The 22,557-nt window shown below is 46.9% G+C and overlaps 1 protein-coding gene across 1 annotated transcript in view; it reads left to right on the top strand.

Moving 5' to 3' along the window:
* Positions 1–2,988: 2,988 nt before the first annotated feature.
* LOC111144185 (PBX homeobox 4) overlaps positions 2,989–22,557 on the top strand; it is a 36,538-nt gene continuing 16,969 nt past the window's right edge. The window contains exons 1-2 of the mRNA XM_022498379.1: positions 2,989–3,140; positions 16,601–16,674. Coding sequence (XP_022354087.1) covers positions 2,989–3,140; positions 16,601–16,674 — 226 coding nt within the window. The remainder of the gene's footprint in view (positions 3,141–16,600; positions 16,675–22,557) is intronic.

The following is a 22,557-nucleotide window of genomic DNA, read 5'->3' as shown; positions in this document are numbered from 1 at the left end:
TCTGTCATCAAGTCAGATAGTCCATCTGTCCCTGTGTCCCAGAATTGTCCAGCTCAGCTCAGGCTATGCTAGGATCTTTTCAGCCCTGTTCTCTTTCCTCTTTGATCACTGCATGGCTGTTTTTCTCTCTCTCTCTTTCCCTTTAAATCCTATACACAACACGGGACTCGACCTCACAACCTTGAGATCAAAAGTGGCTTGATCTGACTGAGCCTCTCCATCTCTCCTTTTGGAGGTCTTGCATCCATTCTGTGTGTTCCCCTGCCTCTAACTCACCACCCCTATCTGTCTCTGTCCTCTGGAGCCCACAGTGGTCTCTGACCTGTGTGAGCCGTCTTTCTCCTGCCTGCCCTCTCACCTGGGTCCAGGTTATTAATTGTCAGCCGTTAATAACTAGGTGTAGGTCTACCCCTACACCTAGATTCATCCATACCTACAGGCCAAAGGAAGTGGAGCCTGTGGAGCAGGAAGTAGGATTTGAGAGCTGCCATTTCTCAAGCTCCTCGGATGTGCCTGGCACACTGATAAGCACTGTAGGTACATTATTTAATCATTACTTGCATCTTGTGCAGAGGCACACTTATTTTCACATGAGAACTACGACTCAGAGAGGTTGCCACCTGGCCTGTGGTTACACAGCTTCCAAAGGTCACAGAGATGAATCAAGGGACTAGAGACGCCCCCGGGGAAAGAGTTTTCGATCCCCACAATGTCCAGATTTGGTTACCACCCTAGTCTGATTTTCCTCACCTCACCTCGCAGCCCCCCAAGGCTTCAGACATGCCATGAGGAGCCCCCTCTCAGATGCTCAGAGATCCACCCTGCAGGTACAGTGTAGACCAGAATCTGGATTCTTCCACTTCACCAGGGAGAAGACAGAGTTATAGCTCTACTTAAGGTTCACATGCTACATAATGGCTAGAATGTGGACCCAGGCTTCCCATTAGGGGCCAGATTCTTCAACCACTAAAGCACATGTCGTGGAAGAATCAAAAACATCTTAAGTCCTTCAACATTATATGAGGCTAGGTTTCCCTTGGGAAAAACTCCCCCTGCCCTAAGACAGCTCTGTGTAGGCAAGAATAAACTGGGTTGCTGGGTACTTCAGGGTCCAAGATCGGCAGCAGGACTTCTAGGACCTGAGGCCAGAATCTCCAGAGATGGTGACCCAAGTGAGCCCTGTCCACCATGGGTCTGGGCGCAGGACCATGAAAGATGCAGTCCTTGCCTCTGTGGAGCTCCAGGCCTATTGGACAGACAAATTTGGGTGCCAAAGCCATTTCCTATGGGGTGGGGCCCTTGAAGGCCTCCCAAAGTCAGCTCTGTTTCATTTGCTTTTACATCAGCTTCCCCCAGGTTCTAACCCACACTCCTCTGGTCTCCTTTGCCATCTTGTCCCATTGTTTTTTTCCCTCTCTTGTAGATCTCTCCTCCCTTTAAGCTTTGGTCCCTAAAGATTTCAGCCCTGTGCCCCCACCACTGTTCTCTGAAGCACACCAAAATTACTCAAAACTTTTAGGTTTCCTGTGCAGGGCTGAACTTTTGCCCAGGGCAACAGCTCTCTATGGGCCCCACAAGTTCTAGTACTTCCTCTTAGTGGGGCCCAGTGTTCGGTTTCCTTAATCAGGGAGCTTTCGACCCACATCACTCATTTCCATTCCCTGCTGCCTTTTTTGGAGTCCTCCAATCCAATCACACCAGATGTTTTGAGTTTCTTCTCCATCAGCAATGGGAAGATGGGCTCTGCCCTGAAGTGGTCCCAGAGAGGCTGAAGAGCCTTTATGAGGCTGCATCTGGAATCTGCCCTCAGAGCAAAGAGGCTCCAGCAAGTCCCAATGACTTTGAAGTGATTCATGTCCAGTCCGTTCCCTTTCTCTCACATGACGATCCTTGTCAGATGCCATAGTTCTAATGGCTAGGAACAAAGACCTGTAGAGATTCGCTCTTACTCGGGGTACGCCTCAGAGGAGACCCTCAGGAAGCATCCTTCAGTAGTGGGTATTCTAGGACCTGATTGCAGTAGATGGAGAGAATGAATAAACCCAAGGTCATTTTGAAAGGAGAATTGATTTGTGCAGCTGAGAAAATCACTCAGCCACCATCACCTCACATTTCTACACCCCTCGTGGAAAACTCCAAGGAGGAAGAACCATTAGGCTGGGAGACCTAGAGATACATCTGATGGGGCTTAAACTGAGGGGACCATTAGGGGACTGAGGAGGGGTTTGGGACTCAGGGCTTCTGGAGATGAATGGTGGGTGTTGGTGGGGATCTGAGAATCAGGGATTTCTGAGAAGGAAAGGGTGGCTTAAGGGAAAAGTGGGGTACCTGAGAAGTGGGGATTTGCAAGAGATGTGTGGGTTCCTGAGGAGGTGGGGGGATCTGAGATATGGGGTCATTGAGGAAGAATGGGGACCTGTGAGGAGTGAAGGCTCTAAGGAGGCATAGGGGCTCAGGAGAAGTGGGTGCTATGGTGAAAAGTCGAGGGCGCTGAGGAGATGGGGGCGGTTCTCTGAGGAGGCTTGAGAGTCTCTCAGGACATGCGGGACCTCTCTGAGGAGGTGCGGCGGCTCTGAGGAGACGTGAGGGGCCTTAAGAAGGATTAAGGTCTCTAAGCAGGAATCCTTGCTCGGAGCAGGTGAGGGAGGCGGAGGTATGCGAGTGGAAAAAGGTGGTTGAAGGTGCGAAGAGCTGTTGCCTCGGCAACTCGCCACCGAGTCCTGGGCCGTTGAAAGGGGCCGTTGGGGGCGTGTCCGTGGGCGGGGCGCGGCGGCCCAGGCGGCAGCAGTTGGCTGGCGGAGACGGTGGGGCGTGTCCGTAGGCGGAACTCGGCCTCCTGGCTGGCGGCGGTTGGCTGGAGGCGGCGGCGAGGGGTGGGGCTCGGGGCGCGCGCGCGCAGCCCGCGGGTGGCGGTGGTTGGCTGCGGCGCCCTTGTGAGCGCTCCAGGCCAGGCGGATCTCCCTCAGCGCCTCCCCGGCCCCGCAGCCCATGGACTCCCTGCCGCGCCCACAGCGCCCCGCGCCGCCTCCGCCGGCCCCGCGCCGCCTGCCGCCCGGGCCCCCTCCGGGCCCCGACACAGGCGAGGTCCTGCAGCAGATTATGGCCATCACCGACCAGAGCCTGGAGGAGGCGCAGGCCAGGTGCTGCGTGGGCTCGACGGGGGCAGGGGGCCACCCAAAGTCGCGGCAGAGAAGGGGGCGGGCCCAGGGGCCAGGGCCAAGTCGGCTGGGAGGGAGCCCGAGGGGTGAGGAGGGTGAGGGGTGAGAGGCGGGGAGCATCTCTGGGCGGGGAGCGGGGAGGGGAGATGTGGGGGCACTGGGAGGACTGAAGGCGGGGTTCTGAAGCCTAGGGGACTTAGGAGGTTAAAACGCGACGGATTGAAGGGTTTATGGGGCTAAGCGGCGGGTGATGGGTTGTAAGGGCCCGTCCTGGGGCGAGAGGAATGGGCTTAAGGGGAGTTTGTGGGTGGGGAGGTCTATGGTGAAAGGCAGTTTCGTGGTTTATGGAATGTAAGGGGTAAGAGGAGAGCGGGGGCGGGGGGTGAGGGTAACGGCTGAGAGATGGGAGTAAGTGAAGGGCGGACAGGTAAATGGATGCATTAGTGGGACTTCTGAGGTGGGGAGTTCTGAGAGCAGATAACGGAGAGAGTTGTGGGCAGTGGGACTCAGGAATGAGGAGATGGGGGTGACTTGGTGCGGGAACCATCAGGAAAAAAGGTTGGTGGGGGAGCTGGATGGAAGGCCGCCTTTTTGTTAACTCAGCAAATATTTTTTAGACACTTACTGTGCGGGGGACACCCAGCTGGGTGCCGACATAGTCCCTGCTCTCAAGCTCATAGAGGGAGAGAAAGCAAGTAGCAAAAACTGAGAACACATTGTGAGAAAAGCTCTAAGAAAAGGCATAGCATGCTGTGGGAAGTCAGATGTAGAGAACACCGCACTTTCAGAGTCCCAGAGGTGGGAAAGACCTGGAAGAAAGCAGAGCCAGAGACATAAAGTCCTGAGTTCAGTTTGCAGACAGGTTGGAACCAGGACTGTGCAGAGCCCACAAGTCTCAGGAAGGAGTTTGGATTTTATTTCAATTGTGGTGGGAAGAATCACAGTAGTTTTAAGATGACCTGGCCTGGGGCGCCTGGGTGGCTCAGTTGGTTAAGTATCTGTGGTAGCCTCAGGTCACGATCCCAGGGTCCTGGGATCGAACCCCACATTAGGGTCCTTTCTCAGCGGGAATTCATCTTGCTTCTTCCTCTTTCTCTGCCTGCTGTTCCCCCATTTGTGCTCTCTCTCTCTCTCTGTATCAAATAAATAAATTTTTTTTTAAAGATTTTATTTATTTATTTGACAGAGACATCACGAGTAGGCAGAGAGTCAGGCAGAGAGAGAGGGGGAAGCAGGCTCCCTGACAAGCAGAGAGCCCGATGCGGGGGCCCGATCCCAGGACCCTGAGATCATGACCTGAGCCGAAGGCAGCGGCCTAATCCACTGAGCCACCCAGGCGCCCCTCAAATAAATAAATTTTTAAAAAAATCTTAAAAAAAGAAAGACGACCTGTCCTACCTACCTACCTCCACCCACCACTTGTCAGCCAGCCAGGAATGGTAGAATCTGCTTTACAAGGCAATCCATTGTGTTTGGTGCCTGCTCAAATTATTAGAAAATAGGCAAGGACCGAAGTCCTTTTGGAGGATGGGGCCTTGTTGCATGGGGCCTCTTTGGGGTGAAGGATGATCCTTGGGGATGGGACCAGGGTCTGGTGGTGTGGACAGTACAGCCACTAGAGCCCTTTAGGGAGGCGGGGTTATGCCAAAGCCAAGTGAGCAGCAGCCACAGGAAGGAGGAGACAAAAAGTGGATTTGGCATGCATTTGTTCTTCAGACTTTCCTTTGCTTCTTGTGAATTGTCCACTCTCTGCAGTTTCATAGCCTCTATCTGAAAAGTTCAGAGTGTGATCCTCTGCTCCCTTACTATGTTCATTCTACCTGTTGGAGCACTGTGCTGGGTGCTAGAGAAACCAAGATGGCTAAGATGTTCTCTGCCCTCTCAGGGCTCATACAGAAGTGGGAGTGTGTGGGAGACTAATTTATAAATAGTTGTCATAACAGGTGTGTGCTGAGTAGTGAGGATTCCTGGCACTGGCAGAAAAAAAGAGATGGGCCAGGAGAGGGTGCCCTTGTGTGATACCCTGTCTGCTAGACTAGTCTGAGAACAGGGGCTTTGTCCTATTTTCCTTTGTATTCCCAGGACCATGCATGATGCCTGGCACCTAGCATATAGTAAAATTTGTGGCACTGCAGATTCTATAAGGTTTAGGAGGAGCTGGGGGGGTGAGGGATGTGCTCTTCACACCCAGGAACCACAGAGGCAGCACTTTGGGTGGAGGAGCTTTGGTTTGTGGAGCTCCTTGAGTTCCTTCTCTTCTAGGTAGGGAGCTGCTTAAGGAGTGAGCTCTGCTCAGGTGTGGTGTTCCTCCAGTATCTGTCACCCCATTACAGCCCCAAGGCTGCACTTTTTTTCTTACAGCAATCCACACCTCCCCTAGATAGGCTTTACAATGGTGTACAGTCAGTCGCATCTTTCTTGCTATTCTTCAAGATAGCTTTTTTTTTTTTTTTTTCTTTTGGGCTAGGAAATTGAATAGTGGGGCATTATACATGCATGACAATGTGGTTGTTAAGTAGCTGTTCCCTGGTTTCTTTCTGAAGTAGAAAGACCCCTGGGACGTTTATTTTGAGACTTAGATGCTTCAGATCTCCCCCACTTCTTTGGATATAGCCCCAACAGTCATCCAAGTCCAGACAACAGTCTGAACTCAAGGCCGTAAAAGTCACTCAAGTCCAGCCAACAGTGTTCAGTCCTCAGGGGAATCACTTAACTCTACTCGGGAGCAAATGGCTTGGGTGGGTCTTTCCTCATAGTAAACTCTGCAGCCTGGTAGGTTATCAGCCTGGGAGAGGAAGCAGATTGTGTCTGTCCTGATCAACCAACTCAGTGAGGCTTTTGCAAGTCTTTCTGACCCTGCCGTCTCTCTCAGTGCACCTGCTGAATCCTTCATAGCCCCTGCAGTCAGTTTAGTTCAACTGTCTAGCAAGAAAGAATTTTTCGTCTCGCATGTGGGACCTTTCAAACTGTTTTGTCACCATAAGTGTGTTTAAAGAGGGAAAGCACATCTACTCTCCTTAAACCAGAATTCTTACTTAACACCTTTCTACATGATTTGGAAGACACCTCCAAGTGCTTGTGCATTATTTTGTCATAGCTAAATAGTCTTAGAATAGTGAACTGTATATTGTTTTTCCTTTGGGCTACGCAGTGGACTTGTAAAGGACTTTGGAATACGCCACCTTAGTTTAGATTCAGCCCAAGTCAGCTGGAGACTTTCTATGTAAGGGATCACCAGTCTTCTTGAATGATCTTCTGACCTTCAGCTATACCCTAAGCTCTTCTGGGAGGAGGTACAACTCTGCGTTTTCTGATTTCGAACTGATGATGTGCTCATTCATATCTTGTATGAGACAAGTAAGGCAGAAAATTTTCTCTCATTTGCCAAGGGTTGTCTGAATTATTTTGCATGGCCTTGTTTTTTTAGAATAAATTTTACAACATTTTACATTTTCTATGTAGTTTGTTTCTTTTGCTTCTTTGATTACCTTCATGAGGGGTTTATGAGGGTTATTAGGCTAGGGTTGAGGGCCCTCTGTCAAGACTCTCAGGCTCCAAAGTTCTTCCCTCCTCCCACTGTTCTTAACCAGTGTTTGGGTCATAAAAATCTGTTGTAAGCTCTGGGCCCACCCTCACTCCCCACCCGCAACAGTGCAGTCATGTACTGTACCCTTGAGGATCCTCAGACCTCAGGTGCCCCCTCCCCCAGTCTGGAAGCTGCCTCTCATCAAAGGCTGGGGGCTCATTTTTTTTGTCCAGTAGTAAGATTTCAAAGAAATCAGCATGAAAACTCTAGAGCTGAGGGGTAAATTTTGGAAACCTGATTGAGAAAGGAAGCAGAATGATCACAGTATCATCTGGAGATCCATGCTCCATACCTGATGTTCTGGGAGAGCAGCTGAAGAGGACTGGTCTTTCTTCAAGTCGTTCTGCATATTGGAACGACAGGTGAGTTGTGCTCCATGTTGCTGGATTGGCAGATGTGGCTGTAGTGGCCCAGTCTTGCAGGTATCCACTGATCCACTAGAGAGCTGTACTGTTCAATGTAGTAGCCACTCCCTGGATGTTTTTTTTTTAATTAAAGTGAATTAAAATTAAATACTCAGTTACTCAGTTGCACTAGCTACATTTCAAAAGTTGAGTAGCCACATGTGACTAGTGGCTACTGTATTAGCACAGATAGAGAACAATTCCATAATTGCAGAAAATACCAGACAGTGGTGCTTTAGAGCATCTCTCTGGCTGGATATGCCGCAAATTTCCCTGGGAACCTTACTGCAATGCAAGTTCTGATGTAACAGGTCCCTATGGGGCCCAAGAGCCCATGTTTCTAACAGGCTCCCAAGGGTACCAATGCTGCCGATCCCAAACCACACTTGGAGAGGTTGGGTTCTCAAGAGTGGAGATAATAGCATCCCATTTATTTCAATTTTCATAAATTAGTTTACCTAGTAGTTGGTTAATCTGACAAATGAAAGTTATTTTGGAATCTAAGTTACATTTGTAGACATAATAGATTTTAAATTAATCACAAGGGTCACATATTAGCATTGTTTTGCCTACTTAATATAGAAAGAAAATTAGAAATGAGCAAATAAGATTCAGGAAATAGTTGATTTTTTTTCTCTTAATGAAAATCTTGCCTTGGGGCCATCAGACCCTGTTGTTTCAGAGTCTGTTTACATTTTCAATCTAAGAAAATCAGGTTTTGGAAGTTCCAGGGTTGTTTCTGTATTTCCTTTACAGAGTCTATGAAATCATAGCCCAACTTTGTGTTTGTAGAACTTGAGTACAATAGAAAATGACTTCTGGGGAATGGGAGTAGGTTTTAGGACAAAAACCCCTTTATATATAGTGAATAAAGGGATGATGGAGAATGGCCATTATCATATCTGTTCAGGAGCAAGTCATGTGGTACATGGGATAGTGCGTTTGAAACTAAAAAATTTCTGGGTGCCTGGGTGGTTCGGTCAGTTAAGTGTCTGCCTTTGTCTCAGGTCACAATCCCAGGACCGAGCCCCACATTGGGCTTGCCACTTACAAGGGAGCTTGCTTCTCCCCCTACCTCTGCCTGCCACTCCCCCTGCTTGTGCTTTCTCTCTTTGTCAAAATAATAAATTTTAAAAATCTTAAAAAAAAAAAAAGAAACTAAAAAGATAATGTTAGAAGTTGGCTTTTAGGCAATATAACAGGTACTACAATAAGGCCCTTCATAGCTTTTCTTAGGGAGAAAAGATTTCTCTGAATTTATTTATTTTTCTTTCTTTTTTTTTTTAAGATTTTATTTATTTATTTGACAGAGAGAGGTCACAAGTAGGCATAGAGGCAGGCAGAAACGGAGAGAGGGGGAAGCAGGCTCCCTGCTGAGCAGAGAGCCCAATGCGGGCCTTGATACCAGGACCCTGAGATCATGACCTGAGCTGAAGGCAGAGGCTTAACCCACTGAGCCACCCAGGAGCCCTCTTTTTTTTTAAAGATTTTATTTATTTATTTGGCAGACAGAAATCACAAGTAGACAGAGAGGCAGGCAGAGAGAGAGGGGGAAGCAGGCCCCCTGCTGACCAGAGAGCCCGATACGGGGCCTGATCCCAGGATCCCGAGATCATGACCCGAGCCGAAGGCAGAGGTCCAAGCCACTGAGCCACCCAGGCGCCCCTGAATTTTTTAATTGGATTTTTACGTATGTGACGTTAGGTATTTTCTACTAGTAGAAATTTGCATGACTTTCTTAATTCCTCCAGTATTTCTACAGACTGACATTGCCTGTAATATAGACTAAATTCTAATTATTAAAAGGAGATGATTTAATTTTGACCTTAGAATTTATGCAAGTGGCAAGACATAAACTGTCAACTGAATGGTGTGCCCCTTTTCTCAAGGTCTGTGTCCCCATATTTAGTATTCCAGTTCTGTCCGTGAGCATTTGGCTTTCAGCATGCCTGTTCAAAGCATGTGGGGAGTCAGAGAAGGAATTTATGGTTTGGAATTTCCCAAAGCTAGATAGTGTTAGCAAGATAGGGTCTACTCGTCCGAACCTGGGAAGTCGAATTTCAGAGTTGAAATTTTTCTTTTTGTCATCCTTAAGGAGGTTCATTAGATCCCGGTCAACTTAGTGCCAGCACTCTGTTCTTTTTTTTTTTTTTTTTTTTAAGATTTTATTTATTTATTTGACAGACAGAGATCACAAGTAGGGAGAGAGGCAGGCAGAGAGAGAGGAAGGGAAGCAGGCTCCCTGCTGAGCAGAGGGCTCCATCCCAGGACCCTGAGATCATGACCTGAGCCGAAGGCAGAGGCTTTAACCCACTGAGCCGCCCAGGCGCCCCCAGCACTCTGTTCTTAACCTGCTTGTAGGTTTTAGCTTTGCTCTTAGGTTTGGCTTAGCTAGGCTTGGTCTAGTGCCAAAGGAAATTCTTGCTGTCTTTGGAGTACTTTTCCTAAGACTTGAATTTTGTTCGTTTTAAATTTCCTAAAACTATCCTAAATCTAGGGGCACAGCAAAACCCCTTTTGAAGTGGTTTCTTTAAGTAAAGTAACATGCAGAGTGTTTTAGAAAGTTTCACAAATGAGCAAGTACCCCTCATTCATTTTAGTGACAGTTACAGAGTGCCTCTGTCAGAACACAGTGGTTGATGATAGTGAAAACAATGATTTCCTTCAGGTAAACTTCCCAGTAACCATAGAAAGTGGGTGGTTCCTCACAGAGTTTCTAGATAAAGAACTAGGCCTAAGTAAGAACTTGCCTGAAGTCAGACAAATAGGAAGTGGTTGGATAGAGATTTGGCTGTTTTCTCTAGAACACTGGTGCTAACATGCCGCCCTCCCTGATTTTCCCAGAGCTCCCACGGGTTCACTAGAATATGACATCACCTCCAGCTCACAGGAGCTAGAAGATGATTGTAGGTGCTATGGCTGATTGGACAGCTGGGCTAAAGCTAAAGAAGATTTTTTTTAAAAATTTCATTCTCATGGATTTAATCTCATTTTCTCAGTAAAACTTCATTTTGTGCCAGGCCCAGGGATACAGCAGGGATTCCTGAAGGCTCACAGTTTCGGGAATGTCGGACATTGGAAGAGTATGGTGCTGGGGGCGTGGGGCCAGAGAAAGTGTGATGAGGAATTAGCCACATAAGGAATTAGATCAAGGGAGGCCACCTGGCAGCAAGATGAGTACGGATGATAAGACCCTAAAATCTAGCTGAAGTCAGACAGGGGGACACGAGCATGCCCCAAAGAGATGATCACATATCTGAATGCAAAGCTTTATGCAGCAGAAAAAGAAGGCACTGCATTCTAGGCTGGGGCAGGCAGGTCTGCAGGGAAGGCACCGAGCGTGAAGGCATGCAACATGGCTCCATTGGGCATGGGTGGAGGCTCAGCCTTCAAAGGGGGACTCAGATGGGGTGACTACATGCCGTAGCTGCTGTCCAGTGGAACATGGCCTTGAATTCCTTGTGAGACAAGAAGTGAGCATAAAGGTTTTTCTGTTCCTTGTATAAGTACTTCTCAAAGTATTCAAAGCTTTCTAGGGTATTGACCCTGGATCAGAAGAAAGCTCAATAGTCATTAGCTACTGTCTACCACCTCTTCTTCAGAAATGTCTTGAGACTTTCAGATTGAGCCCCCCAGTGGGTTAAAGTCTCTTGTTCTTCCTTCTCTCTAAAGCAGTTTTTCTCATGCATAACTTCCTCTTGCCCAAATCTAGTGTCCTTTGGCCATTATCTTTTTTGATCTTACTTCTCTCTCCTCATACTTCTGTTACTATTAAACCCCTTAATTATACTATACTATACTATACTATTAAACCCCTTAACACTTTTCTTCATTCCTAGAGTGGATGCGTACCCACTGTGTCCTCGGCCCTAGAAGAGAGACCAAGAAGAGGGGCTCCCAGCAGAGCTCTGTGTTCCCTTGGCTTCTGCTCTCTTCTTTGATGCTGGAATCTAGCAGTTCTCTCCCCAGATTTTGACTTCTCTATTTGCCCCAGTTTAAGTCTGTAGATGTCAGAGGTCTGCCTTCAGACTTTTCGTTTCCATCTCTGCCAGTTTGTCATACCTAACTTTTACCTTTTCTTCAGTTAAGTTCAGTGAGTCTTTGCTCAGCTAGTATGCCAAGTATGATGTGGGCCTAGAGTTTCTGAAACCAATAAGTTGAAGCCTTCCTCATGCCCAAGCCAGCCATAGTAAATGCTTTAAAGGGAAGAGGGGAGGGAGTAAGGAATCCAGGATAGGACAAGCCACCCATCAGAGTCTTGCACTTGCCTGGGTGGTTTTGTCAGGTAAATGTCCAACTCTTGATCTTAGCTCAGGTCTTGGTCTCAAGGTTATGAGTTCAAGCCCCGCATTGGGCTCCATGCTGCTGGGCATAGAGAATACTTAAGGGAAAGAAAGGGAGAAAGCAGGGAAAGAAGGAGGAAGGAAGGAAGGAAGGAAGGAAGGAAGGAAGGAAGGAAGGAAGACATAATAACATGACTGTGAGGCAGGAAAGAAGGTCCATAATGCTCCAACTGACTAGCAGTGATGAAGTAATAATTCTTGTGAACATGAGGTCAGCATGATAAATAAAAAGCAGAAAATAAAAAACATGCTTAATACACACCTTTTCTATTAGCACCTCCTGCATGTCTTTACTTTCCTTTATGATCAAATGTCAGAGTTTGGGCGCCTGGGTGGCCCAGTGGGTTGGGCCACTGCCTTCGGCTCAGGTCATGATCTCGGGGTCCTGGGATCGAGTCCCGCATCGGGCTCTCTGCTCGGCGGGGAGCCTGCTTCCCTCTCTCTCTCTCTCTGCCTGCCTCTCCATCTACTTGTGATCTCTCTCTGTCAAATAAATAAATAAAATCTTTAAAAAAAAAAAAAGTCAGAGTTTGTGGTTGCTACTTCCAGGTCCCCTCCCCCACCTATTCTCTCCCAACTTTCTCCTCCCGCTGCTGAGTCACCAGTGACCTTCATGTTGCTAAGTCCAAGGTCTTTCCTGGGTTCTTCTCTTGCTTTGCCTCCAAGAAGCATTTTTCACAGATTGCTCTTCTCTCATTGAAACTGTTTTTTCTTGGGTCCTCCTCACTGGTAGTTCAGTCGCAGTCTCTGTAGGCCCTTCTCTTCTTGACTTCTCTAAGTCCATGGGCCTTGGTCTGGGATATGGACCCCTCTCTATCTACACTCTCTTATAGTGATGTCCTCAAGTCCTGTGGCTTAAAGTGTCATCTCTATGCCCAGGACTCCCTATCTTTATATTGCTTATCTCCAACCTTCAGTCCTTGTCCATGTGCCCAACTACCTACCTGAACCTTCTCTTGGATAGCTCATAGGTGGGTATCTCAAGTGTAACCTGATCAAAGCACATCTCTGCTTTCCAGACCCTTCTTCCCTAAACCACGTGCCTTCTACTCTTCCCTATAGTGGTTAATGGTATCTCCTTTCATCTAGTTGCTCAGGCCTAAAGCTAGTAGTTATCCTTGAATCTCCTCTTTCCCCCAAAATCCCAGACACTTTATCAGAAGGTCCTGTTGATTCCATCACCAAAGTCAAAGATCTACTTTTTTAATTTTTGAAAAATAGGCTTCATGCCCAACTTAAGGCTCAAATTTAGGATGATGAAATCAAGTCGCATGCTCCACTGACTGAGCCAGCCAGGCACCCCAAGATCTATCTACTTTTTATGTTTATTACCATAACTCTAACTAGGCTAGCAGCATTTCTGGACTATTCTAGCTGCAGTAGCCTCTAGACTATGTTCCTGGTTCCACCCCTTGTCTTCCATTCTGGTCTCAGAGCAGCCACAGTGATCTTTTAAAAATGCAACTCACTTAAAGATAAGCAAGTAGATCAACGGAATAGAGTTGAAAAGGCAAAAATAAACCCATACGTATATGGCCAATTGATTTTCTTTTTTTTTTTTTTAAACATTTTATTTACTTGAGAGAGAGACAGTGAGAGAGAGCATGAATGAGGAGAAGGTCAGAGGGAGAAGCAGACTCCCCGTGGACCTGGGAGCCCGATGTGGGACTCGATCCCTGGACTCCAGGATCATGACCTGAGCTGAAGGCAGTCGCCTAACCAACTGAGCCACCCAGGCACCCGCCAATTGATTTTCTACAGGGATGCCAAAACTATTCAGTGAGGAAGGAATAGTCTCTTCAATGAATAGTCTGGAAAAACTGGATCTGCACATGAAGAAGAATGAATTTGAACCCTTACTTAACACCATATACAAAAATGAACTCAAATGGATCAAATACCGTGTAAGAGCTAACCCTGTAACCCTCTTAGAAGAAGACAAAGGGGATGCCTGGGTGGCTCAGTCAGTTAAGCAACTGCCTTCGGCTCAGGTTATGATCCCAGAGTCCTGGGATCAAGTCCCACGTCCGGCTCCCTGCTCAGTGGGGAGCCTGCTTTCTTCTCCCTCTGTCTGCTGCACCCCCCTCCCACCGCCACCACCCCAGCTTGTGCTCTCTCTCATTCTCTCTCTGGCAAATAAATAAATCTGAAAAAAGAGAAAAAAAAAAAAAAGAGTTGCTGCTTCCTCTAAGGAAAAAAAAAAGAAGAAGAAAACACAGGCATAAATCTTCTTAATGTTGAATTAAGCAACAGTTTCTTAGGTATGATGCCTAAAGTACAAACAACAAAGAAAGAATAGATAAACTGGATTTCATTAAAATGGAAAACTGCTGGGGTGCCCAGGTGGCTCAGTGGGTTAAAGTCTCTGCCTTCAGCTCAGGTCATGATCCCAGGGTCCTGGGATTGATCCCCCCATCAGGCTCTCTGCTCAGCGGGGAGCCTGCTTCCTCCTCTCTCTCTACCTGCCTCTCTGCCTACTTGAGATCTCTGTCTGTCAAATAAATAAAATCTTTAAAAAAATAAAATGGAAAACTTCTGTGCTTCAGAGGACACTATCAAGAAAGTAAAAAGAGGACTCAAATAATGGGAGAAGAGATTTGCAAATCATGTATTTGATAAGAGTCAGGTATGCAGAATATATAAAGAACTCTTACAACTCCATATAAAAAGACCAATAACCCCATTAAAAAATGAGCACAGGATTTGAATAAACATTTCCCCAAAGAAGAATGGCCAATAAACACAGGAAATAATGTTTAGTGTCATTAGTCTTTAGAGGAATGCAAATCAAAACAACAATGAGCTACTACCTCACACCCCTGGTGTGGCTATAATAAAAAGGACATTGGCAAGTGTTGGTGAGGATGTGAAGAGATTGGAACCCTCAGAAGTTGCTGATGGGAATGGAATATTGTGCAGCCACTTTATAAAAGTTTGGCATTTCCTTGAAAAGTTCAACAGAGTTGCCATGTGACTCCATGACTCTCCCTAGACACATGCTCACACAGATACTTCCACGTGAATGTTCATAGTAGCATTACTCACAATAGCCCAAAGTGGAAATAACTTAAATGTCCACAATTGATAAATGGATAAACAAATTATATCCACACTGTGGAATATTACATGGCCCTAAAATGGGATGACGCACTGGTAGACAACAACTTGGAAGAACCATGAAAAGGTGCTATGGGATAGGGGCCAGTCCCAAAAGGCCCCATACTGTGTGATTCCATTTGTATGAAATGTCCAGGAGAGACAAACTGTAGAGACAGACAGATTAGTGGTTGCTCAGTGGGTGGAGTGGGGAGAAGGGGGAATGACTGCCTACGGGAACAGGGTTTCTTCTGGGGGTGAGGAGAGTGTTGTAGAAATAATGGTGATTGTTGCACATCGTGAATTTACTAATAGCCACTGAATTGTATGTATACTTTTAAGAGTGAACTTTATAGTATGTGAATTACATCTCAAAAAATTGACACTAATAAAAAAATCAGTCCATGTGACGACAACTATGTAAAATCCCCATTGCTCCCTGTAATGGTTTTCTGTTGCCACTGTAACAAAGGACCACTAACTTAGCGGCTTAAAACACACAAATTTGGGGCGCCTGGGTGGCTCAGTGGGTTAAGCCTCTGCCTTCAGCTCAGGTCATGATCCCAGGGTCCTGGGATCGAGCCCCGCATCAGGCTCTCTGATCAGCAGGGAGCCTGCTTCCCTTCCTCTATCTGCCTGCCTCACTGCCTACTTGTGATCTCTGTCTGTCAAATAAATAAATAAAATCTTAAAACACACACACACACACACACACACACACACACACACACACAAATTTATATATCGCCTTCCATTTCTGTAGGTTACAAGTCCAACATGGGTCTCCCTGGGCTAAAATCAAGGTGTTCTAAGGACTGCCTTCCTTCTGAAGGCAGTAGCAGAAGAGTCTATCTCCTTGCCTTTTTCAGCTTGTTGAAACCACCTGCATTCCTTGGCTTGTACTTTCTTCCTCCATCTTTGGAGCCAGCAGCAGAATGTCTCTGACTCTATGTTACTCACTCTCTCTCTCTCTCTCTGACTGCAGCTGGAAGAAGTTGTACACTTTTAAGGACTTGTGTGATTGGATTGGGCCCATCTGGGTAATCCAGGCTCGTCTCGCCATCTCAAGGCCCTTAACTTTAACCACACCTCCAGGGGCCTTTTTCCCTTGTAACTTATTCTGAGGTTCAGCACGTGGATATCTTGGGGAGCCAGTCTTCTGCCGATCACAGTTCCCATCACAGGCAAACAAAAGCCAGAGTCATTCCCCTGACTGACAAGGCTCTTTGAGGTGGGCCCCCCTTGTCTAATTTCACTTCATGGCTCCCTCCCTCACCCCTTACTCTGCAGCATCTTGGGCTCTTAAAAAAACAAGTGTTTTCACTCAGCCTTTATACTGGCTGTTTCCTCTACCTAAATTATTATTGTCTTCAGCCTCTCTTTTCCTGCCTGACTTCTCCTTGTCATTCTGATCTTGGCTTTGATGTCACATCAGAGATGTGCAAACTCCAGTAAGCCCTCCAGCCAGCACTCTCGTTAGTTGCCACAAAGCACCCGCCACAGCTCATGGTTGTTTGTGTGCATGTTTGGTGTCTCTCCCTCCGTCTTAACTGTCACATGGGTGGGAACCTCATCTGTCTGTGTCTGTGACCCTAGAATGGTATATGGCACATAGTGGCTGTTCAGTAAATACTTACTAAATTAACATCTCATGACATGGGGGTAGGATGACTGGGGTATCTGCTCTGCATGTAGGGCAATAGTGCAAACTTTTAATGTAGGGCAATAGTGCAGCTTTTAAGTCATCAGACCTTGAAAGTTTCTAGCTTTTGATGAGTTATTTGGATTATTTAAATTTGCATTGTTTAAAACCCTACCTATAAAGGGAAGTGGTTTGAGTATTTGTATATTGCTCCATTTGAATTTTGCAAAATGGCATTCGTCTGAAATGCTTTTGTACCGTAACTTCGTAAGACCGACTTTCAACAGAACTGGCAGAGTCCCTATGAAGGGTCTTTATGCTCATGGACAGGATGACTTCTCTTTCTCAACATGCTCTTCTGTCTCTTTCAGAAAGCATTCTTTGAGTTGCCATCGGATGAAGCCAGCTCTCTTCAGTGTGCTCTGTGAGATCAAGGAAAAGACAGGTAGGCCATTGAGAAGACATTTTTGGTGGGTCCAGGACCTCGACAAACACGCCCCTCTGGTCCTGGCTCAGCCTGACCTGTGTCGTGGGCCGTCTTGCCTGTCACATCTCTCTCCGGCAGCAAGGGTTCACATGCTGCCTTTCTGCCTGGTCGTGCCCTGTTCTCTGGTGTATCACATCCTTGTATTTTGCAGTTTGGAACTGGAGAAATACTGTTGCCAGTGAGTAACAAGCAGCTGCTTTGTTCTTAAGTAAGACCTAAGAGGTACTGTGGCATTCATTTTGGAAAAGATGATAGAATTTGAAATGTAGAATAATAATGATTTTGTTTTATTTGTTTTAAGCATTCAAAGTAATCCCCATGGAGGGCTTTCTGCCACTGCAAATCCTTTTGTTAAAAAAAAAAAAAAAACACAAAACTTTATTTTGAATTAATTTTAGATTTGCAGAAAAGTTAAAAAAATAGGACAGCCCATTCTCCTGTACCCTTCTCCCAGCTTCCTCTCATGTCAACACCTTCAGAACCACAGTGCAATGATCAAAACCAGGACATTAACCCTGGTACAGTGCTTCTTGAACTGAACAACGGGCTTTATTCGGATTTCCCCAGTCTTTGCGCCAATGCCCTTTTTCTGGTCCAGCCTCCCACATTGCATTTAGTCATTCTATCTCCTTAGTCTCCGATCTGCGACAGTTCCTCAGTCTTTCTTCATCAACTGTGACCTTCACACTTTGGGTGAGACCCGCTCATTTTTGTGGGACTGACATTTGTGGGGAACCGTATTATATTAGTTCAAAGAAATACTTCATGGCCAATCTTCATGTTATTGTTCCCAGCCCAGCTAGCAGCCAGCATTTTATCTATTGTCTTTACCACTGCTTTCCTTTCTCATAAAAGCCAGCCTGGGCCATATTTCATTTCTGATTCTTTTACTTTCTTTTTTTTTTTTTTTAAGATTTTATTTATTTATTTGACAGAGAGAAATCACAAGCAGGCAGAGAGGCAGGCAGAGAATGGAGGAAGCAGGCTCCCTGCTGAGCAGAAAGCCCGATGCGGGGCTTGAACCCAGGACCTGGGATCATGACCTGAGCCGAAGGCAGCAGCTTAACCCACTGAGCCACCCAGGCGCCCCATGATTCTTTTACTTTCAAGTGCACTTTGTAACCAAGAAGGTTTTATTGTGCATTTGTTTTCATAGGTTACTTGTGCATGTTTAACTTTCTATTTTGAAATGATCAACAGATTTACGGAAATATTCCAAGAACAGTGCACATACATTTTCTTCCTGCTCTGTCCGGGAATAGGTTGCTGCCAAAATGCCCATGACCTCTGCACACCTGAGTGTGTGTTTCCAGCGAACAGGGTTTCCACCCCCCAGGATAACACTCATTGTCAGGAAGTGACATTGATATGCCATTACTGTAGAATCCTCACCTTATTCAAGCTTTGTCAGTTGTCCTAATAATTTATAGAAAATGGTGCAGGCCAGAATCTTGTCCTACACGTAGTTATCATGTCCCCTTGGTCGTCTTCTCTCTGTGACAAGCCCCATTTTTCCTTGACTTTCATGACCTTGATCATCTGGAAGATCACAGGCAGGATCCTCCATTTGGGTTTATCTGATGTTTCCTCACAATTAGATTTCTGCTTCCGTTATCCTTGGTACCTTTACTTATCTAATCAGTTGTTCCTTGCCCCCCATGTATACCTGATCCTCCTCCCTAATATGAACCCCTTTTCATCCCTCAGCCCCCACTCCCATCCCCCACCAGGTCACTGCTGTGACAGCTCCCATGTGATGCCCTTCTCACCTTTCTTGGGCTCCAACACCCAGAGTCAGCTCACCCTCCTCCATGGATGCACCCTTAGGGCTGTGACAGCCCCTGCTGAGCTCTCACTCAGGTGCCTCTCAAAGGTGTCTGAGTGTCTAATGGCCTGTCTTGTCCGTTTCGTATTTAAAGTATGGGGAGCAGATATTATGGCCTCTGGAAAGTTGAAGCACAAAGGCTGGGCTTTTTGCAGGTTTCAACAAGTTTACCCTCAGGGCCTCACACCATCCCTTCTGCGTTCTGTATGAACTCGACTGAGTGAGCAGCAAACCCGGGAGTCCTGTGGGCGGGAAGAAACTGCCCACACCAGCATGTGTCCATGCCCTGGAGACGCTGGCTGTGATTACATTCTCCTTAGTACTATTGAATTGTATGATGTCGGTCACCCTCATAAAAGAGCAGCTGGGGTCAGTAGCTCTTGCTAGGGTGTGCTGTCCCCCTGCCCAGCCCTCACCTGGCCTTGGGTAAAAGCAGCCCTTCTGGGGCTCCCTGCTGCCCCCAGTGGTTGGCTCTGTCATCGTAGCTCCTTGGATGTATGGGACCCTGAGGTCTTTAACTGACAATAACTTAGCTATGCAAATATGGAATTAAGCAGTAATAAAAACAATTTTTAAGGGGCACCCAGGTGGCTCCGTTGGTTAAGCGTCCTACTCTTGATTTCGGCTCAGGTCATGATCTCCCTGTTGTGAGCTGGTGCCCCATGTTGGGCTCTGTGCAGGGCGTGGAGCCTGTTTAAGATTCTCTCTCTTCCTCTCCCTCACGCTTCCTTTCTACCAACTGGCTCCAGTGTTGGGCTGCATAATGTGTTTTGGGGCGTGGTACCACAGGAATGGGCCAGCACTGCTCAGCTGTGAAAATTGCAGGCCATCTGCAATTGCCATGAACTGGGCTCCACATGGGCTGGCTGAGTTGTTAACTTCACTGCGGCCAAGTGTCTTTTCTCATCTGTAGGAAGTGCAGCTGTGGGTGTGCTGTGTGTCCAGCATGTGAGTGGCAGGAGAGTAAACAAGATCTCAGTTCTGCTTCAGTGTCTCCCAGTCTTGTGATGGGAGTGACTCAGTATTAGCCTAAGGAAAACTATTCAGGGTCCTGATCCTGTACACTGGCAGGAGTGGGTCACCCCCTTATTGGTGATCCTGAGTGACAGGTCTCCTGGGACTCCTCGTGCAGGGACAGAGCGTGTCTGCTTCTTGAGTTAACCCACATTCCTCACATTCCCTTCTGGCTGAAGTCTGCAACAGGCCTTTAGGGTAAAGGCAAAACCTGTGCAGACCATTTGAAGCCCAGTGGGCATTGTTGGAGCCTGGTTTGCAGTCGGGCAGTCCCGAGCTTCCTGGCAGTATTGCCCCACCCTGCTGGCAGCCTCTTATTTTCCTCTTGTTTTATAAATAAGCAGGGTGAACCTCTGGAGAGAGCCGGTCCCACCCCAGTAGGCTACAGCTGGGCTGTGTGCTGCCCTTCCACACCCCATCCTGGTTCAGAAAGGGAACTCTTCCTATGCCTCCCAGCTCGCACCCACCAGCCCCAAGTGCTATCCATGTCCCCGCTACTCTCACTGCATCCACAGGGGCTCTGGGCCTTTGCCATCTGTCTCCTCCAGTGAGCTCAGGGCCAGGATGTGCTGTGTTCTACGACGGTCCTGGTCCCTGGCACACAGTGCCATGTACCTTGGGTTTTTGATGAATGAAGAACTGTTCCTGATGACTAATACCTATTAACTGAAATCCTTTTCATCCTGTTCATTGTATGAGGTTCAGGAAGATTATGTCTGGGGCCTGACTTAGAACACAAAGCTATTGTTCACGTCACCCTGAGAAGAAAGCCATCCTGTGTGTAAACCCTGGGTTGGCAAACAGACCTGGAAACACTGCCTCACTACCTTCCACCGTCTCCTGGCCTGTGGAAGGATGCTGGCGTATCTTCCACATCAGGGATGTCTGGAGGTCCGTGCCTGCAGAGCTCTCTGAAGGCCAGGAAACTCCCCCACCCCGAGGAGTGCACCCTCCCTCCTGAATCCTTCCCTTGAGACAGCCGTTCTTCTCGGCGTCTAGAAGAGCTATCCTAAGAGAAAAACATAAACCATCTTTGGAGAGTTTCAGATTTAGCTGGGAGGACCAAATACTGGCCCAGTTCCTTCCTGAAGCCCTTGGGGCTAGATGCGTTACAGAATTCAGAATTGTTTGGATGTTAGGCCTGTTGTGATGATGACTTCTGAGGCAGAGCCTGCATTCCAAAGGTGACATTTAGCACCAGAGCAGGAACATTCTTACACGCTGGTTGGGTCAGGCTTTTCCTCCAAATGAACTTGAGTGCCAACTTCTGTAAAAACATTGAATCTTGGATTGTGGATGGGCAAGGAGCTTAGACTTAGTGTGCAGAGGAAGTGCACTGAAAAGCTACTGGTGTCTTGGGCAGTTGACTCAGGGACCTGCTTTGTCTTCTCCACGCAGTCACTATCCCCTGTGCCGGTCTTAAGTGCCACCTTGGTTTGGTCGGTTCTGTGCTTACTGTCTCCTGAGAAGTGAGAAGTCCTGGAGACCTGCGTCGGCCAGCCTTGCTCTTAGGCCAAGGAACCGTCTCTGTGCTACAGGGGCACAGATGGCTGCCTTTCAGAGGAGTAAATGTAAATAATGGATCATATAAGGGAACATCTTGTTATTTCCGGGCCACTGTTCATCGGCCTGGTGAGGAGCCATCAGGCCAGGGTAATTCAGCAGGACTTTTACCTTTGTTTCCCTTCCTTATCAGCCATTCGGATCTGTTGCAGTTGCAAATTCATGATCTTGATCCTGGGGTTGTAGGTTTGAGCCCCACATTGGGTGTGGAGATTGCTTCAAAATAATACAAATCTTTTAAAAAGCTCAAGAACCTGAAGGGTTTTAGTTGTGGGCGCACCTCCAAAAAAGAATGAGCCAGGAGCTTCAAGGCCTTAGTATGGACACAGATTCTTGGAAAGTCTATTACCCTGGTCAGGTTTTTCCTTACAGTTTGGCCATTGGCTAAAATGATCTTGTGCTTTTGTTTCTGGTTTGTTTTTTGATTCCCAACCTGGAACGCCAGCCCCCAAGAGCACAGTTATGCCCACAGTGCGGCCCAGTCCTGTGAGGGGCTTGGCTCACTGTAGGTATCAGTAAACTTGGAGATGGCATGAGAGTGACCAGTCTTTTTTGACACAAAATCCTCCTTGGTCTTGTCACTTAGAACTTGCTTAAATCAGTTCCTGGGATAATTCCTTTTAGGGTCCTTAGGGGCATTGACTGGTCTAAAAACCTGATTTCCAGCCTGGAAAATTAGGTAGGACAGGTTGAGGTGCGTATTGCCAGGCTGGTCACCTGTGTGGGATTTGGCAAAGTTAAGGTCACACCTTGGATGACGATAGCCCAACTTTGGAAGCTTCTAGGCCTTTCCCCAAGGCTCACATAAGGCATGGTCCAGTTAAATTAGGAGCATTTCTTTGGATGAGAAATGAAATTGTTTAATGTATCATCCATAAGTGTTGTTTAGCTATTGCTATTAAATATTCTCAAAGCCTCGTAGGAGAGCATGGACTAATTTTCTAGACCTTTTACCTGGCTGTGTTTTATATCGCAGTATTTTGCTGTCTTTTCCTTTTGCCGTATTGCCACATGCAAGCAAAACAAACCTAAACAAACAGCATATCATTTTAACTTCATACACTAGTTTATGACAGAACTGCAGAATTTAATAAATGCCGAGTATATTGAGATGAAAATAATTTGCATATTTGGTTGCGGTTTCAGTACTTCAATTGTGATGTATTTTTATTTATTTATTTATTTATTATTTATTTATTTGTCAGAGAGAGAGAGAGAGAGAGAGAGTGAGCACAGGCAGACAGAGTGGTAGAGGGAGAAGCAGGCTCCCTGCGGAGCAAGGAGCCGGACGCGGGACTCGATCCCAGGACCCTGGGATCATGACCTGAGCCGAAGGCAGCCGCTTAACCAACTGAGCCACCCAGGTGTCCCAATGGTGATGTATTTTAATTAAGGATTAATTAGAAATGATGGGAATTTGCATAATGTTATACTCCCTC

This window comes from Enhydra lutris, unplaced genomic scaffold, assembly GCF_002288905.1.
Source record: "Enhydra lutris kenyoni isolate GAN:26980312 unplaced genomic scaffold, ASM228890v2 scaffoldscaffold10, whole genome shotgun sequence".
In the NCBI taxonomy this organism is placed as follows: Eukaryota; Metazoa; Chordata; class Mammalia; order Carnivora; family Mustelidae; genus Enhydra; species Enhydra lutris.
The sequence above is the reverse complement of the archived record's forward strand: the minus strand, read 5'-3'. Positions and strand labels throughout refer to the sequence as shown.